The sequence below is a fragment of the Scardinius erythrophthalmus genome, assembly GCF_964197995.2.
Source record: "Scardinius erythrophthalmus genome assembly, chromosome: 10".
Lineage (NCBI taxonomy): Eukaryota > Metazoa > Chordata > Actinopteri > Cypriniformes > Leuciscidae > Scardinius > Scardinius erythrophthalmus.
Window position 1 is genome coordinate 17,005,964 of NC_138230.1, and position 27,007 is coordinate 17,032,970.

The following is a 27,007-nucleotide window of genomic DNA, read 5'->3' on the forward strand; positions in this document are numbered from 1 at the left end:
ACCATTAACATTATCAGTGGCTTTGAGTACAGGCAGTAGGGAGGCTAAAACAAAAGGCACAAGGGTGGCATTGTGAAGGATCAGCAGTAGATTACTGGAATTCTTTTTCCATGGCCTGAATAAGCTTCTACTTCCCCCATCTGGACACATGAGAAGAAAAGCTTACATTTGCAACTTTAATATTTTAATGCCTTTGTTATACTGAAGCAATATGAGGCTGCTTAGCCATTAGTGTCATTTGGATTCAGAAGACATATTGTAATAACGAGTGTCACAAATGTAAGATCCTTTTGGTGAAGTGTGTGCAGTAATGTTTTATGATGCGTTCTGTTGATTATTAAAACATTCAGGGAAATAGATTTAACGAGTTGGCATTATTGCTACAGTGCGCTTAATGTGTATTATAGTATGTCACAAAGCTGTTAAATGTTTCATTGCTGCATCATTACCTCTTGTTGCTCATTAAATTAAACATACACTCACATGCACACACCCACGTACAGAAACAGATAGATGAGAGAGAGGGTTGGAGGATTGGGTCATGTATATGTCATCAACTGAAGTGCAGTTTTACCTGTTGTGGATTAATTTGAATAACTGTCTGTTTGATAAACAGCTGAATGTTGTACATCCAGTCTAATAGAATCATAATCAGGAAAATGGTGTTCATAAACACACACACACACAGTTCAGTTTGAGAGGCAAAGTCATTTGCCATTTATCCTCAGGAGCAATAATTCTGAAATGAAATAACCATAAATTTTCTGAATCCTCTCCATTGTGGTCTTAATCCACCTTTGGTTTGAATTACGGCGAGCGAGTTAAATGAAAATGCTCAATTGTTACCTTAATGGGATCATTTAAACAATCATCATTTACTCATCATCAAGTCATTTAAAACCCGTATGACTTTTTCCCCCTGTAGAACACAGAGTTGATGTTATGCAGAATGTCTGAGCTGCTCTTTTCCATACAATGGACGTGAATAGGGAGTGAGGCTGTCAAGCTCTCAAGAGGACGAAAAAATACTAGAAAAGCATTATAAAAGTAGTCTATATGATGTGTGCACTCTATATTAAAGGGTTAGTTCACCCAAACATGAAAATTATCCCCTAATTTACTCACCCTCAAGCCATCCTAGGTGTATATGACTTTCTTTTTTTAGCCAAACACAATCAAGGTCATATTGAAATTAGATTTTGCCCAAATAAGTGCATCCATCTATCATTAAAAGTAATCCATACGGCTCCAGGGGGTTAATAAAGGCCTTTTGAAGTGAAGTGATGCGTTTTTTTTAAGGAAAAGAATCCATATTTATAATTTTATAAACTATAATCACTGGCTTCCGGTAACAGCTGTGCGTGAGTCGAGTTGCGGCGGAAGAGTGACCTCTGACCTGGCGTATGACGTAGGACGTAGGAGTAGCGTAAGCTTAGGTGAGAGTAGACGCCTCTCGCGGTTCAAAAAAATAGGGCTGGCCAACAAACTCATGCTCCTCTTCTCTTATATCGATATCCTCCGACATTTCTCTTTAAAAATTCTCATTTTAGACTTCTAATTCATGACCGGTGGTTTGTTTTGCTCTAACCTCTGTGCTTCTGTCGGAATATGTCATGCGTCGGACCATTGGTCACTCTTCCGCCTACCGGAGGCCAGTGATTATTGTTTATTAAGTTATAAATATAGATATTTTCTTACAGAAATGCATTGCTTCATATGTATTACTTATGGATTACTTTTATGATGGATGGATGCACTTTTTTGGGCTTCAAATTCTAAGATGCTATTAACTCCCATTATAAAGCTTGGAAGAGCCAGGATATTTTTTAACTCCGATTGTGTTTGTCTGAGAGACAAAGCTTGAGGGTGAGTAAATATGGGATACTTTTCATTTCTGGGTGAACTAACCCTTTAAGTCATCTAAAAGCATACGGTTGCTTTGCATGAGGAAAAGACTGAAATTTAAATTGTTTTTCACTAAAAACTATGCATAAGACGGGAGGGCTGGGTGATAAAACGGTATCGGTATTTATCGACGGTTCACCTTTATCGATAACAGTAGAAAAAATGTTTGATATAACGCTTGATAGTTTCACTTAAATGTATAAAAATGTAAATAGACATTAAGTTTGGTTGCACGAACAACCCTCAAGCTTGTGCCACCTCTGGATCATAAACAGTCATATGCCTTGATAAAGGAGCATGCTACGAGTGACAAGCAAACAGCCAATAACAAGTTACGTTGCTGAGGGGTTCGGTTACGCCATCGCCATGTGACATCAGAATACACGAACACATGCAAAAATGAGTGCCGTGCTTGCCGGCAAAGAAGAGATTGTGAAAAAAAAAGAGATGTCAGCTCGCCAGTGTGGCAGTTTTTTTGGTTTCTTTACGTCCGACCAACATCAGAACAACGGTTGTTGGTATTTCATCACCTTTCTGTTATTTCATCACCTTAACGGCTTCCACCCATTGGAATATGCATCATATTGTCCTTCATGGCCTACATCTACCTCACCTCAACAAACAAACCCACAAGCAGTCCACGATGAATAGGAACGCGGCAACAATGCCTTATGAGAAATCCTCCAAATGATACAATAATATAACCAACTTGTCATCCTTGCTCACAATTTGTAATGAAGCCATGTATGTGAATATTACTATTTGAGTTATTTTTGTATATTTAGTGTTTTAAATGTGAATAGTATTACTTGATATTTTTGTAAAAAAAAAAAAATATGTGTTTTGTGTATAGTTATTATCTGTTAATATAGGTTATTGCATATTGATGTTTGGTCACTCTATAAGCTGAAATTGATTTTATTCATAACATTTTTATCTTGTTTGAGTTTTAGAGGTTTGTATCTACCTCAAAGTTTACTTTGATTGTTCTGTTTACACTTTTACATTAATCTTTATATAAGATATAAGAATATATTTGTTAAATTTTTATTTAGTTTTTGACTGTTAAAAAAATATATATTTATTTTCCTTGAAAAATGGGTCAATTAAAAATACAATGGTTAAATTCAAACCTTTTCTACTGGTCTTTGTTTCAAAAAAGTTATTAACATTCATCAATAAGTATCGATACTGAATGATATGAAACATTATATAGTGATTTTTTTAGCTGTATCGCTCATCCCTATAAGACGCTCACCATTCACTTTCATTGAATGGAAAACAGCAGCTTGGGCATTCTGTTATAAATTACTCTTTTAGTCGTACAGGTTTGGAACAACATGACAGTGAATACATTTTCATTTTTGCATGAATTGTCCCTTTAAGGACATTTTGCTAGCATTCCTATTAAAGGAATAGTAGATAATTCTGTCATCATATACTCACCCTCAAGTTGTTTCAAACCTGTATGAATTTCTATCTTCTGCTAAACACAAAAGAAGATATCTTGAAGAATGTCGGTAACCAAACAGTTGATGGACCCCATTGACTTCCATAGATTTTTTTTTTCCTACTATGGAAGTCAATGGGGTCCATCGACTGTTTGGTTACCGACATTCTTCAAAATATCTTCTTTTGTGTTTAGCAGAAGATAGAAATCCATACAGGTTTGGAACCACTTAAGGGTGAGTAAATGATGACAGAATTTTCATTTTGAAGTGAACTATTCCTTTAAGTTATGATAACATTATTTCTGAACGTTCTCAGAATTTTCAAAATGTCAAGTTTTTTTAAAATGTCTTTTTTTTTCTTGGTTCTTGGTGAACTTTAGAGAAATCATTAAGGGATTTTTTTTCTTTGTTTTATCATTTTGGAAATATTTTGGGAACTTTTGAATGTTCTCAGAACCATCTACCAAAAAAGAAGTAGTAACCTTTAAAAAATAGACTAAAGGTCCTGATATACTCATGGCGAAGATGTTTTTCGATCTTCGCTTAGGGGTGAAAAGAAGTGAGAAATACGTGACCAGCAGTATATTGTTAGCGAACAGCACATTTTCAGGTTACATTTGTAGTAGTCTCATGTAGCCAGGCCTTCAGACTGATGGCTGAAGCTTTCATTGGCCAAGGACCGCCCAAGAGGACATGAAATGTCTGACCAAAATGTAAAGCAACCAATCACAGTTTGTTTTGTTCTGCGCCATGTTTAGGGGAGTGAAAATGTAAAGTCGATGTCCCTACCGTCGTTCATCTAATAAATTAATTATTCAAGAACGTTGTGCAAGTTAACTGCAAAATTGGCGCCTCAAACTTCATATAAATCCAGCATTTAGTTGATCCTGATAACTTATCAGGATCAACTAAATGCTGTTGATCACAATCAGTGATAAGCGTCCATTGTCCGGAGGTTTGATGACACGAGAGCTTTGTTTCCAGACGGACCGTTAAAGAACGCGACACACATGTACCTGTAGAATTCAACCAAACACATGACTTCAACTTCAAAACTCCTGAAGTGTTTCTCATTTAGTGTGCCTTATGCATCATATGTCAGCCAATAGTCTGTGGGCGTCCGAGGCTGTGCCTGCTAACGTTCTAACATTTACACAGGTTGTCACAGGACCCATCATGTTCCAAGCAGGTCGTCAAGTTGTTCTAAAGCGGCTATGCGTGATAATTATCATAGCATTGGTGAACTTGACTACATCTTAACTGACAACACAGCTGAGATGACTAATGAGTTTGCAAATAAGAGAACTTAATGAGTTGCCAAATACTTGTTAATGCGCACCCTGCAGACAGATGAACAGACACACGCTCTCATTGAGTGGTGTGTTATGTCTTCGCTGCTCCCCCGGGCCATCTGATGGGGAGCTGGCACTACAGCCGAGCAGCTCCAACACGCGTGGTCAACATGTGGGCGGTAATCCCGCTATTAGGGTAATCTGCTCAACCCACCAATCAATAGAGAGCACGCCCATCCTCCATCAGAGCCCTGTAACAGGCAAAATTAGGGCTGAAGAAAAATGATTTAATCACTGGGATTAAGTGCAGCTGAGGGGGAGGAGGAGAGACTCCGCATGAAGAATTTAATTTGCTGAGTTAAGACGTCCAGGTTAAGAGTGAACAGATGTCTTCCGAAATTGGTTGATATTTATTTGATTATATACCTATTTGTGCTTTTTGTTTGTTTTTGATTAGGCACTAAATGGTCAGTGTTTTATAGTAAGTACAGCGTTAGATACATACAGATGCTCCAAAAAATTTACATGAATGTCATTGCATTACATAACCAAATATCAAACCAAGTGCCATTTAGTTTAAAGCAATTTTTCAAGCAAAACAATTCACAAAAGAATTACTTAGACATGTTCTAGTTGTCTTGGCGGATCATGTCCATTTTTTATGTGATAATCTACAACCTGTGTGAAATGAATTTCTAAAAATGGAAAAATCCAAAGACTAGAAAAGGTCATTCTAAAAAGTGTCGAGCATCAATCTTTTTTCCACTCGGTTCAATATTTTGACATATACTGCAATACATTTTTAAGGATTTTGCATGTAGTTTAAACAATATGGAATGTCATTTTGGTGTAATAAATAAATAAATATATATATTTTTAAATAACACATATTGTCTGTATTTTTATTCATTAAATGAATGAATATACATTTTATTTAAGAATTATTAATAATAAAATATTTGATTTACTTATTAAAAAATGTCATTCCACTTCATATTAAAGTAATACTGTTTTGTAATTGTGTTTTGATCCGTGGCAGTGATTACGGCCTCAATCAGTATAGTAAGATACAGTAAACTAACTGTACTTGTTTTTCCGGAGTGTTAAGGCAGGAATACATGTCTTAATATGCCCATGTTTTGTTGTATACATACACAAAGGGATACTATCTGTCTTGACTGAACCTGAAGTGATGGCAGATCCCTTATTTTTTAATTCAGTAATGCTGACTAATCAGCATCACCCAGTATAGTGGAAAAACCGGCTGGTGATGTCATGACTGTACGTTACTTGCGGTAAATACAAATGTGTTTTGATCATAAAAACTGTTTTGGAATGATTGTATCCAGGATTTGTGTGTGTATCAGCTGTGTTGGGCGTGCATAATGCCCAGTGTCTAGTGGAGGGCTTGGCACATGCATGAGCTGGCATCAGCGGGCAGAGAGAGAGACAGAGAGAGCTAAGCAAGGCACAGCTTTGGCACAAGAGAGCACAACAAGTGATGGCAGTGTGTATCTTCCTGTCCAACGTTCCAACAGGAACAGGTTGGTACTGTATACTGCACACATCCCTGTTTTTGACCATGACCTCACTGCCTTCTTGTTCAGCATGTATACTTAGTAGAGTTCTTCTGAACCACTGCCATGGTCTTTTGCCTTTTTAAGGAGATAGTTTACACAAAAATCTATTTAGTCACACATCTCATGTTGTTCCAAACCTGTGTGATTTTTTTTTTCCACCATATAATGAATGTAAATGGCACTGCAGCTGTAAAGCTCCAACAAAAACATATAAGATGCTTATAAACTCTGTATATTCCAAGCCTTCATAAGCCATACAATAGCTTTGTGTTAGAAATGAACAATTTAATGTGTTATTTACTGAAAGTTATTGTGTGTATGTCGTCTGTATAGTTTTATGGTGCTTTTTTCATTGTTTGAAGACTTTGACAGCTTCGGTCCTTATTCACTTTGATTATACAGTATGGAAAAGACCAGCCTGTATATTCTTCATGTCATGTTTTAAAAATTCATCATGTGTTCAGGAGAGAGAAAGTCAATTTGGAGTAAATTTGGAGTCAGTAAGATTTATTCATTAAATGTTCTTTTAAACATATTATTATTTATCAAAAAAGTAAAAAAAAAAAAAAAAATCTGTCAAAAAATGATGCTGAAAATTCAGCTTTGCCATCACAGGAATAAATTACATTTTAAAATAACATTGCATAACTTGTAATAACATTTCACAATATTGCTGCTTTTACTGTATTTTTGCTTAAAGAAATGCAGCCTTAAGAAACATTGAAAAATCATACCAACTCCAAACTTTCATTTTTGGGTAAACTGTCCCCTTTATCTCATTGCAGCATAAACAACCATATCATATCAAACAAAGACCAGACCTTTCCAGACCATAGCAATGCTGAAAGATGGTTTCGCAGCAAAGACCGATCATATGATACCATGAAAGGCCAAATTAGACACCAAACCGAACCTGGTTAAACCAGATCATGTTATACATTTAGAACACAATACTCTCCAAACCACAGCACATCAAGACATAACAATGCCAAACTAGACCAAACATGACTATACTATGCTAAGAAGTCTTTTTGATGCTTGGTGATTCAGTAGTGCATATTAATCACACACTGTCTAACAAATGTTCTATTTGAGATTATAGAAACAAGTCATTGTTGCTATTGGCTGGAAACCACACAAACAGTTGAGGCGACTCCACCCTTAGACAGAACCGAAACAGCTCTTGTGATGCAAAGTGCAAACCACCCAATCTGACTGATAGTCACCAGGAATTTTAGTTAGTTTCACATAGGTAGTTTCTGCAATGGAATCGCTTTGTAAACTGTCTAGGACAGATTCTGCTATGTAGACTTGCCTTTTTGTTTCCTCTCACGTGTCACTGTTAGTGACAGCTGAAACCGCCACAACAACCTCAATGTTTAGATTAGTGATACCTTTTTTTTTTTTTTTTTTTTTGATATAATTAACTCTTAAAGCGATAGTTCACCCAAGTATGAAAACTGTCATAATTTATTCACTCTTGTGTTGATCTAAACTTGTTGGATTTTTGAACACCATCAGACCCCATTGACTTTCATTGCCTGCACAAAAACATTCTTCAGATTATGGGCCCTATCTTGCACCCAGCGCAATTGACTTTGTACACCGACGCATGCATCATTCCTATTTTGCACCCGCGCAAAGCACGCTTTTCCCTCCACAGAAGCACGTCGCTAAACTAGGGAATGAACTTGCACTCCCTGGGCGGTTCAGCGCAAAAAAGGAGGCGTGTTCCAGCGCAAACGTTACTTCATGCTATTTTGCAGGTTTAGAAAACAATTGCGGCACTAACCAGGAAAAAATAGTTTAAAGTCAGTGGCGCGTTGCGCATGTTATTCATATGCTATTTTAAGGGCGCATGCTTGGCCATAATCAATGTAGCGTGTGCACAACGCGCAAACACTTTGATTCTCTCATCTACAGAAGCAGCAGTTTTCATTTTTGCAAATCATACATTATTACGATAGATAGATAGATAGATAGATAGATAGATAGATAGATAGATAGATAGATAGATAGATAGATAGATAGATAGATAGATAGATAGATAGATAGATAGATAGACAATTTATTATAAAAGCATATATCTAGCTTACACATTTACCCAAATTATCATACGCCTTTTTAACCGAAGTTAATTTGGGTGGGTTTCTCCATCCCCAACGTCCCTGACGAGAGCGTTGCTCTCCTCGGCTGTGAACCGCTCCTGGCGCGCGCCTGGCAAAACCGCCGTTATAATAGGAATCCGCTTTAGAAAAAGCGTGTCTGCTCTTAAAGAGAATGTGAGATGACGCTCTGATTGGTTTATTTCACGTTACGACCAAACCACACCTATGAATAATGAAGCTACTTCAGACCAACCCATTTTAGATTTGCGCCGGGCGCAAGAGTCATTTATCCCGCCGGGAAAATAGCAACAGCGCCAAGACCCGCCCACAAAGTTACTTGCGCTTTGACACTTGCGTTTCAGATCGTTAAGATAGGGCCCCTTGTTATTTTGTTTTCTTATTTCGTTATCAAAATTATTCCAATTGACTAAAAATTCTGTATTATGCAGGACAGACATGTAATTTGGCGATGTCACTTTGGAAAGAAAGCATGCGCACATATATATTTCAAACGCGCATACCTTAGACTAAACATTTAATATGCATGTGCACGCCGTCACCGTTTTCACAGATTCACGTTTTTGAAGTTTACACGGAGATGATAACGTTTTAAAAAAAAATCAAAACTTGCACCTTGGAACCTATTTCAAAGTTTTCGTTCTGGAGCCACCAAACACCATTGTCATGCAAATGAACCGCCATTAAAAGTTCTGTTTTCAGTTGAAAACAGTATTGTGGAAGCGGCCCCTAAGTTGATATCTAATGATCTTTGCAACAGAAGTGAATCAATCAAAAACTTACTTTAGCTGGAAAATGACTTTATTCTAGAGCTGCTGTAAAGCCAAAACAATCTCTGTTCCATTAATTTCCTATTATCACTGTAAAGCTGCTTTGAAACCGTCTGTATTGTTAAAAGCGCTATATAAATGAAGGTGATTTGACTTTTCAGCAGAAGAAAGAAAGCCATAGTTACCATCTTTGTTTCGAAGGAAACCATTAACAAGCTGAATAGTTCTTTACATGATTTGTGGAAAGTTGTTTTAAAACTTTAGGTAAGACAAACTCAGCTGGTCCGGGTTTTGCCTTTCACAATCAGATGCTTTTATTTATTTTCGAGGGACTTAAGTGGATAACTTAGAAATTACATTTGAAAAAACCACAAGCAAATGACCTGGCAGATCATACTATACTGTAGTGCTATGCACTATCATACACTATATCAAACGAAATATGTAACACTACAGATGTTGCTATTTAAAGCCAAACTGTTACTCAGTCTTAACAGAGGTTTGTTTGAGTGACGGAGTTATTTGTATAGGAGTATCACATTCTTTGTTCACTGATCTGATTTCAAGGATATGTTCTGTTAAAGCAGCGGTGCGTTTGCTCTCCTCTTTATGCAGTACACTCTATATTTTAGAAACTTGCTAATAGTGTCTCGTCTCTCTGGAGATGTCCCTGTTGTGCCTTTTTCCTGTGGACTGATTGCATGTGGATTTCAACTAATTGGATCCTGTGGATGTCAAGGCCTTGCTGCTGTAAATTATTCAGAGTCTAGTTTGTCTGTAAAACAACATGTCGAAAAGCGCCGCACGTTATATCTTCATTTGTGTACTTTGTATTTAATGAATTTAATTCATGCTTTGATCGATCGTTGCTTTAAAAATGGATGTGTGTATATATTATTTTGAAAGGATTAGGATTGTGTAAATGGGAAGGGAGAGTATGTCTTGGTCATGTGGGTGGCCAAATGATTTTTATGCTATTTTAAAGTGGAAATATTCAACCCAGGCTCAGTCGAAAAACATGCATTTCTGCAAAATGATACTATGTTGCTTCTTGCACATTCAACACTTTTAAACTGAATTATCCGGTGTGTGGCACTAAAATCACGTTATTTTATCCGAAACATGAATATTAATCTGAAAATGTTGAATTGCTTTGGATGTTGTCATTGCAATTTAAAAAAGAAATGCCTGGTGAGTGGAATTAAAAGGTTAATTTGCATTTAAAAATAACTTGCCACCAACACTAAATCCTACCCTAACCCTAACCGATAATGTTAACTAAAGGAAATGTGAGATAAAAACGCATATCATTTTAGCTTGCTTTACAAGTCTTTGAGTTTTTTCATCAGGTCTTGTGTTTCGATTTTACCCAAACGCTCCGCATTGCTCTACCAGGTGAGGTACTGAGCAAGTTTACTATGTCAGAAGCCATACATGGAGCTACGGTAAAAGTGTTTTGTGTTGTATAAAGAACAGGAGGAAAATAGGTCTTCATTAATCTTTAATCTGCCTTAGTAAAAAGCCTAAAATTTGTGTGAACAGAAATAAAAGTTATCAGTGTTTTACTGTCGTTTTCACCTGGAAAATGCAATGAATTGTATGTATAGGAAAAAAAAAAAAAAAATTCCAATGAGCCTAGGTTGGGAATATTTGCAAATTTCAGCTTCCCCAACAGCTGTTCCTCTGAGAAAAAGCTCAGAGATTATTAATAGCTCGAACTCGAGGGAATTCGCTTATTGAGAAAAATAAAGCTAGCATTCAGTGCCAAACCTCTCATATCCAAAACAGTGCAACCCTTCTGTTCAAATTTCTCAAGTTTTTGAAGTCTGTTTCTTGTGGATATTTCTTGTGCAAGTGCATACTTATACTACCAGTAAGAAGGTCTTCAGTAAACGCATTTTTTTTTTTACTCTCTAGCTTTTTCAGTGTTATATCTGAAATCAATATGTTGTGCTGCAAAAAAGCGTGATCAAAACACCGAGTTGTCCAGGTAGCCCTTTTGTTTGTAGGGAGACACAAAAGCTGTTTATGAGCTTTTTATACAATAACAATTTACAGCATTTATTTTGCACATTCTAATAGATTTTTGACATTAAAGTTTATGCTTTTAGTTAATGCATTAACTAACAAAGAACAGTAGTAGCCTAAAAAAAAAAAAAAAAACATTTTGATTTCCTGAAACCTTAACCATTAGCTGATGTTTGCATATACAACCTTACTGTAAAACTGTCACCAAACCTTTTACATCCTCATTTTGTCAATTGTAAGGAATAGACAGAAGTGTAATACATGTATTTTCCTGACAAGCCTTAAGTCTTAACAGTCGTCACATGATACAATGTAAATATATAATTCATCTTGACAGTCGGTGCTGCTGGTCCCCTGAGGGCAAAACTCTTTTACATCTGTTTTTTTGTATCGTGACAAGTGATAGTAGCACTGTTGTCTCACACATCACCAAGCTTGTTTAAAGAGGTTCAGAGAGATCAGCTGAATGAAGTCTGTGGTCTGGAGAAGGACGCTGGCAGCTTTAGTTCACTTCCTTGGGGTGACTGGGATTAAAGAGTGTAATCCACCTCATTTTTGCACCAGACGTCCAGCTGGACTGACCTCAAATCCCAGAGAGCCCGACATGACATATCTCTCAGCGAGGGGAATGCTCGACACCACCATTTTGATCAGGCTTGAGCCAAAACAGCCCTTTATACAATAACATGAGAGGCTATTGTTTAAGTTGAGCTGTAAACAACCAAACTAGTAAATGGGAGAATCTCACAAAAATTGTAAGAAATCTCCAGATGATTCACTCAAAAATCAATTTAAAAAAGTAGTTTTTGGGATGAGAACAGATTGTATTGTTGTCAGCAATAGTGACAAACTGGAGTTTTTTTCTGGAGGGTGTGAGTTGGGCGTCCTCTCTGCCGATCCATCAGAATTCCAGCTATTGTTGCGCTCCAGTGGTTGCTCTATAAACAGGAAGTGAGACCTCTCATCAGAATAAAGGCTTCCTGCTGAAATGACAACACACACTCACACACATGTACTTATTCCCCTGGTTATATGTATGCTCACACACTAACCACACCAGCTTCCCCCTCCACAGCATCTAGCACACACACATATATGCACACATACCAGATGGGAGATGGGTGTGACGGGGCAGTTTCATTAAAAAGAGACAGATCTTCTCTTACTATGCAAAAGAAGAACAGAGAAGAGGCAGGGAAAGAGAGCGATTGAGATGGCTTTCATGGTGTTAGATTACCTGTCCTTCTCTGAACTAAGCAGAGTGAGAGAAACCAGCCGTTTTAAGAAACTTGAGCTTGTTCAGAGACTGTGACAATGACCTTAAAGCATATATTCATATTCTTTACTGCATTAAATCCAAAAAACAACAACAAAAAAAAGAAAAAAAACCTTATAACTTTGTTAATGGTTATTTTTTTAGTGCTGGGCAACAATTAATCGCATCCAAAATAAAAGTTTGTGTTTACAAAATATATGTGTTTACTGTGTATAATTATTTTGTATATATAAATACACACATATGTAAATATTTGCATGTATATATATTTATACGTAATTGATATTATATATAAAACACACTTAAATTTATACATGCATGTGTGTGTATTTATATATATATACAAAATATCTATACACAGTACACACACACATATATTATGTAAACACAAACTTTTATTTTGGATGCGAATAATTGCACTATTATTTTTATTTCCAAACGACATATATTTTTATTTTAAAAAGTAGTTTTATTTCTTTTTTAATGACTTTTTTCCCAAACAAGTTAAGAATTTTGATAGAGAGTTGTATATCTGTCCATTGAAGTAGATAATAATTCCAGCAGTTAATCCCATATTGAATTTATGTTGCGCAAGTTTCTGGATGGCACGTAAGTCTGAAGTAATGAGTTTAGGTAAGAGGGAGCAGAGCCAGTGGTTGTTCTGTAGGCAAAATTCAGTGACTTGAATTTGATTCGAGCGGCAACTGGCAACCAGTGCAATTTTGTGAGGAGAGGAGTGACGTGTGCTCTCTTCGGCTTGTTAAAGACCACTCTAGCTGCAGCATTCTGGATCAGTTGCAGAGGTTTGACAGTGCAAACTGGAGATTTCTCTCTGATTTGGTAGGATATTAAATTAAATTGAATGTGAAGGATTTTAACTGACAAGATGATTGACAGAGCAGTTGCTGTAGGTGACAGGATGCATGTAAATAAGCGACAGAGCGATCCTTTATATGCAATTATGATGAAATAGTATGTCCCAAAGCTTGCCAACTATTCTGCTACACACTCAAAAGTATTTACTTTCTCTTCACAAAAACTACATACCTTTAGGGCATACTATAAGTAGGCGAATTGGGATGCAGCACATGACTGTCATATATAATTATGGGGTCAAAGATTATCACTCATGGTAATTTGAATGTAAGATCACACCCTGAATGGTTAAAAATTGCTTTTAAAGATCTTTTCTCTGTAGTGGGCATCAGAGGGTAAAGATAATAGGATTTAATGCACTTTACAGGAGAAATCCTATCCCTAAATTTTTTTTTTTTTTTTTTAAGATCTGCCCCAGGTATTGCCCTTGCTAAATAAGCATCACTATCACTGTTTCTATTGCTCATACATAGGCATTTTAACAAACCCTTCACCCAAAGTATTAAATACATGCTACAAACATGAATAATACCTCAAATCATGTGCTATTGCTTTTCTAAGCACGAATTTCACCTAATAGAAAGAGGATCCAGAGTCATATCTAGGGAGCAGAATGTCAAAGACTTGGGGGAGGGCTCTTTTAACTTGGATGGGTAAGCAAGCAACCACACAGAACACCCTAGTAACCACCATAGCAACACCTCAGGACCCTTTACACCTCATAGCAATGTCCTGGCAACGACCCACAAAACTATAGCAGCATCATGGTGGCTTTTATTCCATGCACAGACAAGCTCCTCTCACATTTTCCTTATATATATATATTATATCTTTAACTCTTTCATTGATGGAATTTTCCATCATTTATGACACAACGCTTCCCCGCCATTGACGGAATTTTTCCGACTTTACGGTAGGGGGCACTATTTCACATCTTCTGAAAGAGTACAGAATCTCTGGATCAAGATACACGAACAAAAGAAGCAGAAACAAGCGGTAAAAGCATTGCTTATGCATGTTGTAGTGTTTGAAAAAAAAAACAGCAGCTTTTTGTTCAAAATGTTGATAAAAAATAATGCATGAAGCTAGAATGAAACTTTTTTTTATATATATATATATGTTGCATGTTGTTCAGATATTCATACAACAAAATAATCTGGGTGCCATAAAATGTGTGAAAATTTTCAAAAAAACTGGCGGTGTCTGTCAACTTAAAAAAAAAAAAAAACGCTGACAGGGAAAGAGTTAAAAACTTGCCACTTTTCACGGTTCTGGTATAATAAACACTATTTGCTGGGTGAGGGTTATCACAGTGTGAATTCGACATTAATAAATAAACAGTTGGAGAGACAATACTTTGAAGGCCATGAGAAAGACATCTGGCTGCCCTGCACTCTCTAACCGAGCAATGGTGATCACGTCTCTCGCCAAGGACGCAGATACACTTGCGGAGGCCAGGCGGTTCTGAGGAAGAGTGTCCCACTTGGGCTGCCATCAAGCATAGAGGCGGTGCAGGGATGAGCTGCGCTATGTGAAATTGCATATAACGCAAGAATTGATCGAATGTCGTAGTTTTAGCTTGTTTTTAGCTGTTTGAATTGATCAAATGATGTAATTTAAAAAAAAATTGGATGTATTTGGATGTTTTCAACAGTTACATAAGTAAATAATGACAGAATTTTCAGGGTAAACCTTTTTCTTTCTTTTTTTCTTAATATGGTTCATGCAGATGTGGCAACCCAAACCCAGGAACTTAAAGGGCTAGTTCACCCTAAACTGAAAATGTACTCACCTTGGTGTTGTTCTAGTGCCTTATGCCCTTCTTTCTTTTATGGACCACAAAAGGTGTATTAAAAAAAAAATTGACCTGCTAGCGCTCATCCATATAATGGCACTGAATAGCGACCAGCATCAAGCTCTTTTAAAAAGACGGAAAAGTATCACAGAATGATCCCATGTGACACGTGTTGTATATTCCAAGTGTCCTGGGGGTATGCAATATGAAATTGAATGTGTTATTTAATGAAAATCCTTACCTTGGCCATTGGTCTTCAGTGCACAGCTATGGGATGAGGCAGAAAAAGCACACAAGTTCTTGAGAAATCAAGATTTAAAAAAGCTCAACACGAAATACAACGCCTAGAAATCCTCCAAAAATGATCCGTCTACTTTCTACACTGAGACCAATAAGCTCAGTTTGTCTAATGACAGTCAGAATGACAGTTGACAGATGTGAACGTGATAGCTTCTTGTTACGACGAACACAGCTGATATTATTATATTCTACTCAGAGAAGGATTGTATTTCGTGTCGTGATTTCTCTCAACTTGTGTACTTTTTCTGGGCAAGACGGAGTGAACTGCAGCGATAACAGTAAACGTGCACGTTGGGTAGCAGAACAACACAAAGGTGAGTAAATTATGACTTAATTTTCATTTTAGGGTGAACTATCCCTTTAACACTGAGTTGCCACAGGGGGCTTCTGCAACCCCTTCAATCAGCAGTCACTCACCCTCAGGATATAAACAATGAACGTTTTCAATGAACGCCCCACATTTGCAGCCTTTTCTGTTCATGTGCCACATGTGTTCTATTTAACCTTCATTTGTTGAGAAAGTGTTTGCAAAAAAGAAGGGGAGACAAAAGAAAGAGAGAGAAAGAGAGCCTGAGCTGGCCTTACCATGATAATCTAATCCCTGTTCAGAGGGCTTTTTTTAGAGAGCAAGTTAATGCCTTCAGATTATAGTTCAGCTCTAGACCACGCCAACCACACTAGTGTATCTGCAAGCCACTTACTGTCACAATATCACTTCTACAGTCACACAAAGAAAATTAAAAACAAGACAACTGTGATAACAGTGTAAAGCAGGGTTATTATAGTTAACTAAAATAACATTTCTCATTTTAATTTAGTTTAACCTAATGTAAACTTAATAAGTAAAACTGAAATAAAATTCTCAGAGAATATCCTAGCCTTCTAATACACTTAGGAGTAAAAAAAGGATACAAAACAACCATCAAATTTGACTTATGCACTATATTCCACTAAATTCCATGATTGAACAAATCATTAAAACCAGTTTTGTGAACTGAATCAACTGTTTCATTAAAAAGATCTGATACAAAAGAATGATTTGTTCTCAAAACAGACATCGCTTCTTCTAAATTTCAAAAGACACTTTTTGAATATCATTTTAAATGACATGAAGGTGAGGAAATGATGACATGGCGATAAAAGATGTTTGATTTTATGGCTTTTCTGTGGATTTAATTGCAGTTTGCAACTATCAAATTATAATAGATTGCATTCAAATCAGTGAGCAGCAAGATGTTAATCTGGTCAAGACCAGACAAAACTTATTTGTCTGTTTGAGTGTGTATGTGTGTGTTTCTTGGACGAACTGTGTGGCCGCATAGGTGTTATGTCATACTGCCATCAGGAGTGCTGCAGAGGCTCGGGCTGATATTACATAAGCATTACTGCTGGTGTCCCTCTCTCATCTCTCGATCACTGCTGTCACACACACACACACACACACACACACACACACACACACACACACACACGCTTTTGCTTGCACCCAAAACATACAAATCCACCTGTGGACACATAGAAGCTTTTTCCCTTTCCCTATCCCAAACAAATTTACTGTATATGACAATTCGCCACAGATCTGCATGAATTATGTACACTATAATGTCATCGTGATGATATGAGGGCTAGCTGCCTGTCTTAAGTAACACTTTATAATCTCTACAAAAAGTAATCATATTCTTTATCACTATCTTTGTCTAGTTTGCCAATAAAATTAGCTAAAAAAATGAATAAAATAAGGTAAGTGTTACGTGTTCCACGTATAAAAGAAAGTCACAGATGTTTGGAATGAAATGGGAAATTGATGATAAAATCATTCCTTTAAAGTATTTTTTTTTTAAAGTAAAGGAATGCTGATGGAATCCTAATGAATTAAGAATTAAATAATAAGAATTTTTTTTTTAAATGTTAAGTAATTTGAATAAACTTACCTTTCAAAAATTAATTTAATTCATTATTTGATTTGACTCAGTGGTGTGAAATATTTGAGTAAATCTAAATACGTATTCTTAAGGATCTGTTTGGCTACTTTGTAGTTTTACGAGAATCATAGGTATAAGCAACTTTTACTCTACTTCACTACATTTTTGAAAAAGTATATGTACTCTGTCTTTACTCCAGTACATTTGTGATGAGTAATGCAATTACATGTTACATTTTGCATGGCACCTAACTTTTTCTGCAGCAGTTTAAATCTGCTACAAAAGAAGTGATATCGCCATCTACAGGGCATTGAAGGTACTCTATCTTGTGTGTTTTGCCCTTTTCTGTTGTGGTAAGATTTGTTGAAGCTAAATCTGAGGTTTAAATTTGGGTCCCATTTACACCTGGTGTTAAGATGCGATTTTGTGCACAACACTAAATACAAGTTTCTAAAACGTTTTGGCGCGGGCGGGTATAGATATATACACTAGATGTCGCTTGGCTACGGTTTCGTTCCAATGAACTGCAGTAGCCAAGGCGACGTCTAGTGTATATATCTATACCCGCCCGCGCCCTCAGATCATTTAGACGCGGCTGTGTTCAAGAGGTAACAACGATATAAATACTGTTCGTTTTCTCACACAAACCGCTCGTTTCGTGTCTTAGGCCATTAATGTGTACTTATGATGGGGAATTGTTTAATTTGGACGATGTGGAATTGTTTTAATTTGGACTCTGTGCTTGCTCTTTGAGACAGTGACCGTATACCTGCATTATATGACTGACATACATGAACGGTTTGGCCTAAAAATATCAAAATTGAAACTACTGTGGAAAAAAAGACACCTACATCTTGGATGCCCTTGAGGTAAGCTAAAACATACCAAATTTTTATTTCAAAGTGAACTATCCCTTTAAAAGACCAGGTGTAAATGGGTATGTGTCTCCCTCGTCTTCTGGTGATTCGATCGACCAAAACGCATCTTAATACCAAGTGTAAACAGGCCTTAGTGTAAAACAAGTGAGAAAAAATTTGCCAATGGAATAAAAAAAATATTTTCCTAATGTACTCAAAAGGCACTTTATATATATATATATATATATATATATATATATAGCCTATCCTTACAATGTTTGGTGTGAGAATATATATTATATTATAATATACAGTACTGTATATATTCTCATACCAAACATTGTAAGGATTGTTACAATCATTAAGTGCATTATATTTTCTTTTTACTAATTTCTTTTGAACAAAAGGACTGCATTATACAGTCACAACTTTTAAGGCTTCTACCTACAGTCTCAGAAAAATTTGTCTAATTTGTTTCAACCAGCCTAAACCCTTTTCTTTGATATCATCACTCAGGATTTCCAGATCCTTTAGTCAGACATCATGCACACTGGCAGGAAAATAATCCCTCGCTTACTGCTTGTGTAACCGTGTTCTGGCTTTAGGGAGTGGCATTCTGTAGTGACGGCGCTGGGAGGTCATGGAGACTCGCACATCTGCAATCTCAACTGGGGAAACTATGGTCTGATAATACTGATGACGGTGATCTGAGGCCATTATCATTCCATTCATTAGCTGAATTCTGGCTGAGTTTGAAAAACTACTGCTTTGTGAAGAAGTCACTGCAGCGGTGTAATCTAATTAGCAGATGAGCATCATACGTCAATAACACACACATTGTACTGTAGGATTGGTTTGTGATGCTGTTTCAAAACCTACAGCTCCTCTTGCTCGGCCTCTAGTGGTGTTTGGTATTTTAGGATTTATCAAACACACACACTGACATGCAACATGTTTGCTTGGCAGGGATACAACAATTAACATATGTGCACAGGGCACACACATACTTGCACACACACTGTTTGGCTCACGTTGTATGGTTCAAACCCAGGGTGTGTTCGAATAACCATATGTGTGATGGACTGGTTTAGCTCTGTCTTTCACATTAGGATTTACACACATGCACTTTTTCTGTTTTTCTCTTCCACAAACACTGGCTCAGAGCAGAGGAGTAGTGTCCAGAGCATGGGGCGTTTGTGCTGAGCTGGACTAGCCGTCAGGTTGAATAAGCGAGCAGACAGTTGATTCGCCATAGCCATTCATCAGCCAGAGAAAAGAGAGGAGGGGAAGAATGGAGCTCTCGCTCAGGGCTGTGTCTCTCAGATACGGGCCTATATATGTGCTGCTGTTTCTTTCCACTGAAAGCTGGCCTTTTTGTGCGCTGTTTTATGCCTATGCATGTTTTTACGGGCACATGTGTTGTTGCTTATGTGTCGGTGGCGTGTAAACATGCCTCACAAAGATGTGACATCATTTCTGTAAAGACTTTCCTCAAGCATATGGCTGGTAATTAATCATTGATCAGTTAATTATGATTTAATTACTTCAGCAGTAGTATGTCACAGAAGTACTAATAAGGATAAATAATATCTTTTGCTAAGCATATTTGCTCCACCGTACTGTGCAATTGCTCCGGGTAGCATAAAGTATATGCTTAATATGGTAATGTAAATCATTTGTTTATTTAAAGGTAGGGTAGGTAGGATTTTTATAAAAAACTTTTTTTCAAATTTGTTTAAACTGTCTTTATATACCAATACATAATTAAAATGTAAGTGCTCTGAAAAAGAGAGTATAAAAATCGAGTGACTGTAGACCTTTTAATCTGCAGTAAACACAGCTCATTATTTCCATTCGGGACGAAACAATTGATTGGTTTGGGCGACTGTCACTCACTCTCGCAACCATGGCTACCACCACCCCTGTTGCTAGATCTGCCCATATGCGCGCGCACCCGTTTGATTTGAGAGGCGCGGAACCTACGAAGAGTAAAATTATGGCAGAGAAAGAGCATTCAAAATTCAAAGCACCTGCATATGCAGTCAGCGAAGGCATACAAGGCAAAAACTACTTCCTCGGACCCTGGTTGCCCGCACTCTTGAACGACCTCCTCTGCCTCGACCCCGGACCTGTCCTCGAACCGACGAAGCGGTACTTGTCTCCGGAGTGTAGTCCTCATTAGAGTCAACAATGTTTTCATCATGGAAACTCGCAAAACACCGTATATGTTATGAATCTTATACGAAATTCACCTTCATCACAGTGTAACTGATGGAAAAACGTGTATCAATGCAACCAGTTTTTAGCTTTGACTTATAAATATAGCTCGTTACCTATAAATATAGCCCGTTACCGAATCAAACAAAGTATATTTTAAACTTTACCAGTATCGATATGCTAGCTTGATAGTGAGTACTAAAAGCCATCTTATTTGTTTATATTCATAGTGATAAAGTTAGGTATTTTATTACATGTGATTCTGACATGATGTCACTGCATGCACTGCGCTCCTTCCTCTCCACTCGTCTCAGGTAAATAAATGCGTCTTCCAGCTGAGCCTGAGCGTTTGGCGTCGCGCGTTCATGTGTTCTGGGGGCGTGGCTTTGGAAGGAGCCCAGAAGGGAGGGGGTGGAGTAAATGGAAATAATTAGCTGTGTTTACAACAGTCGTGAGAGGTCTACAGACACTCGATTTTTATACTCTCTTTTTCAGAGTACTTACATTTTAATTATGTATTGGTATATAAAGACAGTTTAAACAAATTTGGAATGTTTTTTTTTTTTTTGAAAAATCCTACCTAGTACCTACCCTGCCTTTAAGTAAAAAGCTGATTTTTTTTTTAACCCTACCGCTCAAAACTTTTGGGTCAGTAGAAATGAATGCCTTTATTCAGCAAGGATGTATATAAAATTATTTAAAAAAAAAATCTACCTTTTTTTTCTACCTTCTATTAATAATAATAATAAAATAAAAAAAAACTTGAAAACAACTATTTTCAACATTGATGATAATAAAAATCTTGAGCACTGAATCAGCATGATAGAATGATTTCTGGAGGATCATGTGACACTGAAGACTGGAGTAATGATGCTGAAAATTCAGCTTTGCCATCACAGGAACTACATTTGAAAATATGTCTTCAGCTAGAAAACTGTACTTTTTTACTTTTACTTTTCACCCCTGCTAATATTTCAGTGGATTAGAAACATAAATGTTTTAGGAATCATTACACAACAGTAATAGTGACAAAAAAGACAAATCTGTGGAAAGTGACTTTAATTCAGGTCTATTCTCACACAAAACTTTTGTATGGAAGATTTGCAAAATAGTGCGTGACCGTTTTAGGGTGTTATCTGTCCTATCTGGAGCTTGTCTATCCCCTGATCATAATAAATTGTCATTGTGTTGAGATTCTTTAAACGTACTTGTTTGAACTCTAGGCGGAAAATATGGGTTAACAGCACTGAAACAGCGATACGTGAGAGTGACTAAATAATGCCTTCCTTTAAGATGAGTAAATGGATTCAACTATGTTGAAGATGCCTACATTATACAGTGTATTACAGATGTACACAGATGATGAGTTGAGGCTGGGGTAACAGCCATAGACAAGTCAAAAAAGGTTCCTCAAAAATCTGAAATGAATGGTGGCTGTATCCTAACAGTGGAAATCAATAGAATCATAAACACTCAATCATAACCACTGTCAGCAACTATAGGGGAAATGTATTTTTGAAGAACTTGAGTTGTAAATCTTGTTTTATGCCTACTGTATGTAACGTGGCCAGGCAACAGTTAAGCAGTGTTCATTGTGTCTTCATTTCAGAAACACTGCAGAACAAAGGAGCCCTTCACCCTGTGCAAGCTGTATCACTAAGCTTTACATTTCAGCTGAATAGAAACGTTTGTGCTCTTTCTAGGTTCAGTTTTTATCATATGACCACATCTGTACTCGCATTCCTCATTACACAGACTTTAACTTTGCTGGACTTGACATTTCATGTAGCATGTCCAACCAAGCCCGTTTCTTCTTGGCTCCTCTCGTTCCTTGGTTTCAAACCTGGGGGAATTACTTTTGTTGTAGACACCAGAATATTTTCCGCAATTTAACATGACAACGTTAGCCTCAGCACCTGCTATCCTTCTCGCAAATGCAAACATGCACCAGGGCCCCCTTTTTTATTGCAGCTGTAATCAGCAGTTGATGGTACCAGGCAGGATCTACTTCGAAATGGGACCGGGAGGGACTTCCCTTTGTCTTCCCCAACCAGACATGCTTCAGACAGGCCTCTAGCGTAAGATGGACCCCTTCATCCAACAATGGCCATGTTGGACTCCCCGCCGCTCAGAGGAGGTATAGACATGAGCTATTGTGACAGTTCTGGTGCGAGTGGCACAATGAGATTGTAGTTTAGGGGGTTTGAGAACTACCAAATTGTTAGTAAGATAGGAAGCCCAAGGAGTTTTGCAAAAATGCTGGATAACAAGTATGCTTGTTTTAGGACAGATTATGCATTAAAAAAATCTCATTGGTTACTGTAGTCTTAAAGAAAAACAAATGTTTAATCTGCTGTCCGTCACATCACAATAACAACAAAAGACAATTGAGCTCTTTTATCTTCTCTTGTCATTATTGATGCATGTTAGTGGTTTGGTAACTGTCTCTGTGAATTTGGACAAAATGCACAATTTGGTTTAGGATTTGAGTGCACACATGCACATGGACACACACACACACAGCGCTCAATTTGAAAAATGCACTGATCCTGCATTGATGGAGCTACAAGATGAGATGAACTGTCTGGGGATAAGTAGGTCAGCAGAGCTGAGGTAAGCCCTCTGAGAACAGCCATGTTTCAATAATAACCCCACTGCTGACGTGTGTATATGTATGTGTGTGTTTGTGTAGTGTGTGTCCTTACACATCTCCCAAACCTCTTGGTATCATAGCTACGGTGATTTAATGCTCAGCTCATTGGTTTGCCAAACAGCAAAACACTATTCATTACCAGCTCAGCATGTTCAGTTCCATTATTATGCGGTTAAGCACCTCATCCATTCCATTGTCATAATGGCTACACTGTTTACTCGCTACCTAACATACAAAATCAAATAATCAAAGAAAATAAACTAGATAAGTAGGCAAATATTGGATATAAGTCAAGATAGGCTAAATGGATGATGGGACCTCTAGGAAAACTTCCAATTTCCTAAACGTCTCTTCTTTAAATTTCTTACCTGGCATTTTATAGCCCAGCAAGTTAACTTACCGTAAAAGATGAACTGTGTAGAGATGTGTGTTTTTAGTGCGTTAGAATGTGTGTGTTTGTGTGAGGGGGATGCTGGGCCAGCGGTGAAATGTAGTTGGTATATAATGGATTATTGATTGTTGAGAGAGAGGACCAGCCCTCAGGGTTCATCCCAACTGGCCCCTCTCTTGCCCAACACTGAATAGTCTCTTTACGCCTGAGCACACACACACACACACACACACACACACACACACACACACACACACACACACACACACACACACACACACACACACACACACACACACAATGAATTTAGGTCTGTGAGCAGACAACCACTGTTCATACTGACTATGAGAGGAGACTAACTGAGACTGTTGCCCTTCAGTCGGACACAATTATGGGGAGACAGGGGCAAGTTGTCACACAAACCTTAAAGTCTTGACTAAAAAAAGAAAGAACTATTGAACATTTCCACAGTTATTGCCCAGGAAAAAAGAGAAAAAAGAGTTAATTGAATATACATTGACCTTGATACTGGGGCATGTTGTCACATTTACAGTATATGGGGTCACAATGAGAACCTGCCATTGAACAGCCTATTATATGAATTATAGGAACTAATTGAAAACAGTAACAATTAATCATTTTGAAAATAAACAATTCTAAAACAAAAAAATAACAAACCATTGTTTTGTCTGTAGATATTATTAATATTAATAAATCATATACATTGGTAACATTTAAATTCAAAATACTGTATATTGTAAGAGCATTTCCACACATTTGTGTAATTGGACTTTATATTACTGAGATATTAGTTACAGTCCCCCATGTTACAACCAGACCCCGCCTCCACTGTAGTGTAGTATATATTCATTTATTTTTAACCAAAAACTGCACAAACTAGATTAATGGAAATGCCAGGTTGGGTATTACAATAAACATTTTGTCAGTCAGCATAACCATTTTTGAAGAATGCAAAAAAAAAAAAAAAAAGGTTTGCTATGTTTAGATTTGATAGAAAACAAAACAGAATGGCAGGAAATCCTGATTCTGGACTGGGGTGTGTATGCTTGTTGGAATATGTTGCAGTGTATTTACTGTATCTGTGTTCATTTTCCTATTGGAATAATCAGAGAGCCTGTTGTATAAGTTAGTGTGTTTATGCAATACTTAAAGATGTGCCGTTCCCTCTGACGCCTAAATGAGGACATCAGCAGTCTTTCTCTCTCTTTTGTCCCTCTCCCACTCACTTTTAAATGGTGCAGAGCATAAAACCCAATGTACTATGTCCTCTGTTTTTTTTAGCTATGCAGTATGGATCCTGCCTTAAACTAATTTAACTGAACAAAAGACTGTCAGATGACTATATAAAAGGGCTCTGTTAGCTGGGGGTCTCAAACACTGGGTCTAAGTTTCGAATCTCTACAGTTTTAAGAGCACTTGATTCATATTAAGAATCATTAAGACAGTAATTTTACAAAAAAAATATGCATTGTGTACTGTATGTCATAGTAACTGCTTGTTCATTGCCATGGACTAATGGATTAATGAATAACCTTTATTTACTCATTTGCAAGTCATGTTCTCAAATCTGCTTCTGTTGTGTTTCCATTTTCTCTCAGGTGACCAGAATGAAGCAAACCCTCAGCTGTTAAGATGATTCATTGGAGAAAAAACTCCAGACATATTCCAGACAAAAGCAACACTGTCAACACAGAATTACCAACAATGACACGTCTGACAAAGAGAACTTTTACCCAGACTGAATGACTACAGGCGAGACAGACTCAATAGGATCTAATACATAGGACAACAGATAGCAGCATAGTGGAATATTCAAGCCTTGAGATGGAGGTGGAACGGCCGGAAGTCGCAGAGGAAGAGACCTTCTCCAAGGGTGGACAGGACAACCCGGATGGCAAGAGGAGCCGGGGTCACACTTGCGAACTCTGTGGAAGAAGTTTTCCTTTCCTCAGTTCCTTGTCCCAGCACATGAGAAAGCACACTGGGGAGAAACCATACAAGTGTCCTCACTGTGATCACCGCTCAGCCCAGAAGGGTAGCTTAAAGGCCCACATTCGCAGTCACAAACTGGAAGGCCTCAGCCAGAGCACTGGCGGCGAGGAGGAAGATGTAGATGAGGAAGGGGAAAAAGAAGGAGGGGTGCCAGAAGATCAAGGTGGTTGCTCCAGTCCGACTGAGAGTACCTCAGCCTGCAACAAGGTTGTGAGTGGTGAAGAGGCAACCAAAACGAGGAAGAAAGGTGGGAAGAAGGAAAGAACCTCCGGTGAGAATGGCAAACAGTCAATGCAGTGCTCTCAGTGCAGGAAAAGACTGTCAAGTCAGGCAGAGCTTGAACAGCATATGCAGGAGCTTCACAAGGTCTTCCAATGTGAACTGTGCCCTTATGAGACCTTGCAGGAGGACCAACTGCAGGATCACATTGAGAAGGTACATCCTATTGAGGAGGAATCTATCACCAAAGAAGTCTCTACCAGCGAGGAAGCTGACGGTGTACTTGGTAAAGGCGAGTTCCCATGTGAACAATGTGACCAGGTGTTCACCCAAGCCTGGTTTCTGAAAGCTCACATGAAGAAGCATCAAAACAGTCTGGATCATGGGTGCCGGATCTGTGGACGGCGTTTTCGTGAGCCCTGGTTCCTACGTAGCCACATGAAGACGCACAACACCAAGGTAAAACCAAAGAGTGAGTCTTACCTTCCAGCTACTGTCAACGAGGTGGCGCAGGATGAGTCCAACTTGGTGAATGAAGTGTGTGTGTATGAACTCTGTGCCAAGTGTGGTAACTTCTTCCATGACCGCCAGAGCCTGCAACTGCACGAGCAGGTCCACAGAAATATTGAGCAGCCTCCTAACAATACCTTCTGCAGTGAAAAGGACTTCACATCTGCCACCAAGACAAGCTTCTTGGAATGCCTAAACTTAAAACCAGCAGGAAAGGAAGAGAACCCCATTGAAGGAACTCTAGGGAAAAGAATCCCAGAGCTCGATCCAGTAAGTAGCTACCAGGCTTGGCAACTGGTCACCAGAGGCAAACTGGTGGAGGTATCTGAGAAGAGCCTGGGTTGGGAAGAGAGGTTAGCCGAAGCAGATGTAGCATATGACAGGGACAAGGGCGAGTATGTCTTGACCAGACAGGACAAGCGAAAGAAATCACTCGATGCCACTGTGAGTATCTCAACCAAGAAACGGAAAGGGGCAGGAACCCAAGGCTCCAACACAGATCAGCACAGCAATGGAGAAACAAACAGCCAGGTCCTGACAGGTGAGCGAAGCCCTGAGAATCTGAGTGACTCAGAGTACCGGCCTACTTCTCGTCCTAGCCGTAAGAATTCCCAGAAAACCTCAGAGTGCTTGGAGTGCGGGAAGGGCTTCCGCACACAGCAACAGATGGTGATCCACATGCTCATCAGACATGGTGGCTTGGGTGAAACCATTGGTGGAAATGGACTGTTCCGTAAAGCAGCTTCCAGCCCATCTAAAGCAGGGGAATCAGCAGGACACTTCAGGGATCAAAGACGGGCAGGGTTATTTGGGGACACAGGTAAGG

At 38.1% G+C, this 27,007-nt stretch overlaps 1 protein-coding gene across 2 annotated transcripts in view; it reads left to right on the plus strand.

Annotated features, from left to right (window-relative positions):
- Positions 1–27,007, plus strand: part of znf516 (zinc finger protein 516) — a 41,094-nt gene that overhangs the window by 2,025 nt on the left and 12,062 nt on the right. For both annotated transcript variants that reach the window (XM_081376891.1, XM_081376890.1), the window contains exon 2: positions 25,059–27,001. In XM_081376891.1, the coding sequence (XP_081233017.1) occupies positions 25,285–27,001 (1,717 nt within the window). In that variant the 5' untranslated portion in view covers positions 25,059–25,284. The remainder of the gene's footprint in view (positions 1–25,058; positions 27,002–27,007) is intronic.